The sequence below is a fragment of the Etheostoma cragini genome, chromosome 18 (assembly GCF_013103735.1).
Source record: "Etheostoma cragini isolate CJK2018 chromosome 18, CSU_Ecrag_1.0, whole genome shotgun sequence".
Lineage (NCBI taxonomy): Eukaryota > Metazoa > Chordata > Actinopteri > Perciformes > Percidae > Etheostoma > Etheostoma cragini.
In genome coordinates this window covers 2,731,117-2,736,931 of record NC_048424.1, presented here as the reverse complement: position 1 = coordinate 2,736,931, position 5,815 = coordinate 2,731,117, and the positions used below count along the sequence as shown (strand labels likewise).

At 41.7% G+C, this 5,815-nt stretch overlaps 1 protein-coding gene across 1 annotated transcript in view; it reads right to left on the bottom strand.

The window, feature by feature from the left end:
• Window positions 1-1,628: 1,628 nt before the first annotated feature.
• LOC117961014 (hepatocyte nuclear factor 3-beta-like) overlaps window positions 1,629-5,815 on the bottom strand; it is a 4,973-nt gene continuing 786 nt past the window's right edge. The window contains exon 2 of the mRNA XM_034899375.1: window positions 1,629-3,044. Coding sequence (XP_034755266.1) covers window positions 1,923-3,044 — 1,122 coding nt within the window. The 3' untranslated portion in view covers window positions 1,629-1,922. The remainder of the gene's footprint in view (window positions 3,045-5,815) is intronic.

The following is a 5,815-nucleotide window of genomic DNA, read 5'->3' as shown; positions in this document are numbered from 1 at the left end:
GACAGAAATGGGCTCCAAAGCATCCATTCTGTCACGTCAAGGACTTGGTATTTAACCCTTGCGTTATGTCTGTTAAACATCTATAAAGAATAAGTTATCACTTATTTCTGTGCAACATCTTCTTAGCCAACTTCATTCCAACCTATTACCACTAGTTTTACACTGATTTCTGGAGTTCATGGTCAATAAACCGCCATTTATTTTAAATTATTCCTCATTTCTGAGTTAAAAAAAGCTCAAATTATGAATTATTTTGACTGCCAGTTAAAATCGGAGGATGATGAGTGGATCACAGACTGGTGGATGTCAATGATCAGTCAGGAAACTGTTTTAAAACCATTTGCATAAACCGCTCAAAATTCATGAAAGTAATGCTCCGACATCGTTTTACCTGCAAAGGGTGCGGTGTGGAACCATGTTCATTTTGAGTCAATTTGGTTTAACCAGTATACCATGTACTTGTTATTCTGAAAATCAAGTTTTTCTGACATTTCCACCTCTTTTGTCCCTTTTTTTTACGTGTAACGCTTCTTTTCACTACCATTTATAGACACGTAATCGTTCTGTGAAATGGGCTTCCCATTGAAAAACACGACTTAACACACGAAAACAACAACATTAGCGTGACCTGTACACAAATCAATAGATTAAATAACGTGACCTTTTCACTAAATGGCGTGAGACCGGGCTGGGAATCATTCAAATTAAGTAAGTTAAAAAGAAACCCTTTTTTCTGATATAGACATTTCGACGGGTCCGATTTGACCTGAAGACAACACAAGGTTAAAGGACCCACTTAATCTTCTCCAATAAAAAGAGAGTTTAATGGACCAGGCCTAAAAACACGGCCGTGTTAAATATGCTGATAAATGTCCGGGCTGGCCCGTGAGGTCTGTTATCTGCTGTTAGACGTCACTTGCGTCGGATGTTAATGGGATTTAAGAGCCGAACATTTCCCCCCCTCACGGCGTCATTGTTCTCCTCTTATCTGTTTCATCTCTCTGTGACCCCGCAGCTGAGAACTAAACCCTTTAGTGCTAATGTGCAAAGACTTCAGATCTTAAGATCTCATATTACAACGCCTGAATGCAAGATGCATCTGAATGGTTGCATGCAAACTCTCTCATTCAAATAGCCTAAAATAAAAAATAAATAAAAACATTGGGGTTTAAGTTAAATAAATTAGAGCTTGAACAATTATTCAACTAATCGATTAGCTGAATTAAATGTAAGGCAGACAAATGTTTTATATCATATTTTACTGACTATCATTGGGGTTTGGACAGACAAAAGAAGACATTTAAAGACATTAACTTGGACTTTGATGAACTGGGATGGACATTTTTTGCTATTTTCTAACATTTTATGGACCGGGAAATAATCAGAGCAGCAAAGTAGATTATCTGATAATGAAAGTAGAGCTGCATAGATTAATTGATTAGTTGCCAACTATTGCATCTTTTTTTTTTTAAACGAAAAACAGTAAAACTTCCAATTACAGCTTCTAAGATGTGAATATTTTCTAGTTTCTTTTCTTCTAGTTCTAGTTTCTCCTCTGTGACAGTAAACTGAATATCTTTGAGTTGTGGAAAAAACAAGACATTTGAGGATGTCATCTTATGCTTTTAGGAAACAGTGATCCACATCTTTCACCATTTTCTGACATTTTAGAGACCAAACAACTAATCAACTGATTGGGAAAATAATCAACAGATTAATGGACAATGAGAATAATCGTTAGCTGCAGCGCTAAAATAAATACAACAAAAACATAAAAAGGCTGTTTTCATATAAAGATTTTTATCTGTTGCACATATACAAACAAATGACTGATGAAAAATCCTGCAGGCCTTTGACAAAAACACTTTCTCACATTCACAAAATGTACAAATCAAAGTTTTTTTTTCCCCGTAAGAAGTATTTCAGGAGTTCATGATGGGTCTGCCGTACACGCCGCGGTAGTAGCTGTTGTCGGTGTGAGCGGGGTCCAGGGCGCTTTTGGCCGCCACCAGCGCCCCGGACACGGGGCAGCCGTAGCCTCCGTACTGCACCGCCGGCTCCGACATGAGGTTGTTGATGGAGAACGGGTGGTTGAAGGGGTAGTGGGGGTGTTGGTGGTACGGGTCCGGCTTCAGGTGCGCGGCAGCCTCGTGCAGCAGCAGCGGGTGGTGGGGGTGGTGGTGGTGGTGGGAGAACAGGTGCTGGGTGTGAGCGAGCGGCGAGGGCACGCGCACGGGGCTGGAGGGCAACAGTTCACCCCGGGGCGGTTTGAAATCCACCCCGGCCGCCTTCACATCTGAGGACGGAGGAGAGGAGGCGGAGGAGGAGTGGGGGGAGTCGGAGCCGGCACTGCTGGTTGAGACCGAGGCGACTTCCGAGCCCGGCTTCCCCGCCGCCTCCTTGTCGCCCGACCCGGGCGTCTTCCTGAAGCGCTTCTGCCTCCGCAGGTAGCAGCCGTTCTCGAACATGTTCCCCGAGTCCGGGTGGAGCGCCCAGAAGGACCCCTTCCCCGGTTTGTCCGGCAAGCGGGGCACCTTGATGAAGCAGTCGTTGAAGGAGAGCGAGTGCCGGATGGAGTTCTGCCACCGCTGCTGGTTCTGCCGGTAGAACGGGAACAGGTCCGTGATCCACTGGTAGATCTCGTTCAGCGTGAGCATCTTGCTGCCTGACTGCTGGATCGCCATGGTGATCAGGGAGATGTAAGAGTACGGCGGCTTGGCGTGCGTGTAGCTCCGTCGGTACGGTTTGGGCTCCCTGGATCGGATGCCGCAGGCCTGGCCGTACACCGGGCTCATCACCGCCATGTTCCCGTAGGGCGGTGGGCTGATGGAGCTCATGCTCTGCGGCAGCGCGGCGCCCAGGCCCGGGATGCCGGCCCCGGGGCTCTGCGACGCCCCGCCGTGCATCATTGAGTGGTTGACCCCGACTGGGTTCATGTAGTGCGCGTTCATGTGGCCGACGCCCGCCATGCCGGGCGCGTTCATGTAGCTGCTCATCGAGTTCATGGACTGACCGGAATTCATGTTTCCCGCTGCGGTGTAACACTGAAACACACAGAGAGAAACAGCTCATTAACATGTTTATTAACGTGTTTTAATGAGTTTATAAAGCAGGCATTAAATAAGAAAACAGGGTCCCAAATCAGTTAGGCTACATGAATTAGGCTGCACCATAACTCAGACAAACAAACCAACAAAACATCCTCATGCAAGTAACGGTTATTTTTTATTAATTATTACATTATTTGTTCAGTCTGATAATGTTTTTATAATGTATCAGATGTTTGTCCATAACAGTTCAAAACCAACCAACCAAAAGCGGCAAATCAGTGTCATTTTCGGAGCTGGAGCTTTGGTAATGTTTGGTATTTATGTTCTAAAACAGTGTGAAAATAGTAGCCTAGCATCGCGATCGACTAATCAGTTAATCATTGCAGCTCTGCCATGGTCGACATGCTTTTGCAAAGCCTGAGCTTTATGTTGCCTTATCTTATATATGTGCTGCTGTCATTTATAAATCTGACCTATTTTCTTTAACATGATGTCAAATGTTGACTCTTTCATTATGTATGGATCAGCCTGATCATCACCATGAGCAACAAGCAGTAACAGACAGTAACAGGCAGAAACAGGCAGAAACAGGCAGTAACAGGCAGTAACAGGCAGTAACAGGCAGTAACAGGCAGTAACAAGCAGTAACAGGCAGTAACAGGCCGTAACAGGCCGTAACAGGCAGTAACAGGCCGTAACAGGCAGTAACAGGCAGTAACAGGCAGTAACAGGCAGTAACAGGCCGTAACAGGCCGTAACAGGCAGTAACAGGCAGTAACAGGCCGTAACAGGCCGTAACAGGCAGTAACAGGCAGTAACAGGCCGTAACAGGCAGTAACAGGCAGTAACAGGCAGTAACAGGCCCATTTGCCTACATTTGATCCGACAATAAACGTCGAACCCTAACTCTACACCGTACTTCCTGCCTTAGTTTCCAAGGCTTCTTAGCGGAGCCTTTTACCTCCAAAACCTTCTGTCACCAGCTAGCCCCATTTTCTTTTTTTATGTTATTATAAAGTTGTATAACCCCAAGCCCCTAACACACACACACACACACACACACACACACACACACACACACACACACACACACACACACACACACACACACACACACACACACACACACACACACACACACACACACACACACACACACACACACACCAGCCTCTTTTTCTAATGCATCATGTTATTTTATATGTATATATTTGTTTCTATGTATTGATGGATTTATTTTACATTCATGTTAAATATGCTTTTAATAGTTTAAGTATGCACCATTTACCAAAATATATTCTCTCTCTCTCCCTCCCTATCTCTCTCTCTCTCTCTCTCTCTCTCTCTCTGAGACTCTACAGACGATGACATTAACTCAACGGTTTTAAATGGGTAATAACGCATAAATAAATGTTAAATGAAAACTTCCCTTAAAAAATTAACAGATTTGTTATTTTGTTTAGAGTTCATTCTTCACGTTTTTAACAGCATTATTTCTCTTTCGTTGCAAAAAAAAAAAATATCATATCGAAAATGCGCCTTTGTCTTCCAAATGTAAAGAAGTGAGATTTCCCTTTAATGTATTTAGTTCACTGATATATGTTTCAACAGGATTCCCTGTCAACCTGCACTGACAATAAAAGAAGTATCTATGGAAAATACATTGAAAGATGTACGTGCACAGAAGGTTAAATGAAAACGTGAATTAAAAAAATAACTAGTTTTTGTTTAGAGGTCATCCTGCACATTTTTAACAGCGTCGTTTTCTCTTTCGTTAAAAGATTAAAAGATTCGTAATTAACTGAAAGATATAAGTTACAGGCTACAAAACAAATAGGCCTGCGGAATGGAAAATAAGAGATTTCTCTGTTATTTATTCCCGGAACAAACCCCAGTCCCAGCCAACCCTGCACTGAGATAAGAAGAAGAATCTTAAGATTAATGTTCCTTTTGCTATTTTATAGTGGGGGAAATAACGCACGGAAGGTTAAACGTAAACTTCGATAAAAAATAAAAAAAAGTTGTATTCTTGTGCGTGTTCTTTTTTACAAAATTGTTTCTCATTTCTGCTCCAAAATTCACATTTACAAAAAAAATGCACTTAACGGAACTCTAATCTTTAAATGCCTTGCAATAAAACAAAGATAATGAATTAAACGATATGAAGAAACTACAAGCTACAAGACAAATGTACTGACAACGAATGGTCTTTTTAATTGCAAAATATAGACACAAAGATATAAATCCTTGTACAACGGGATCTCGTGGGAAGGGGTGTAATCAGCACCCCACTTTTAATGACAGTTCGCGTGCTATCGCGACGCATTTAAAGCGTTTTTCTGCCATGTAGACTATTCGTGTGGGAAAATGGAGGTTAAATGTAGGACATGAGTGAATTAGGCCTATATAGGCCTTCATATTTTAGTTTTTGTTTCTATATTTTTTTTTTTTGTGATCGTATTTCTATGTCTATTTAGCCTAAAACATAACAAAACCGTCAAAAAAGCATTGACAGTATATCCCATAATACACCTAGACCAGTTGGCGTGTAGAAAACAAAGAACAAACAAAACAAAAATACAGTGCTCCTTTGTTAAAGATAGCCTACTAAGAACACGGGCTACGATGATATCCAATCATCTTCTTGTTTATTTTGTATTTTTAAATATCTTTTTTCTTTTTTAAATCTGATTTTATGTATTTTAATATGTTTCAACCTATTTCTATTTACACCACATCTATTTACTGTAATATATATACATATA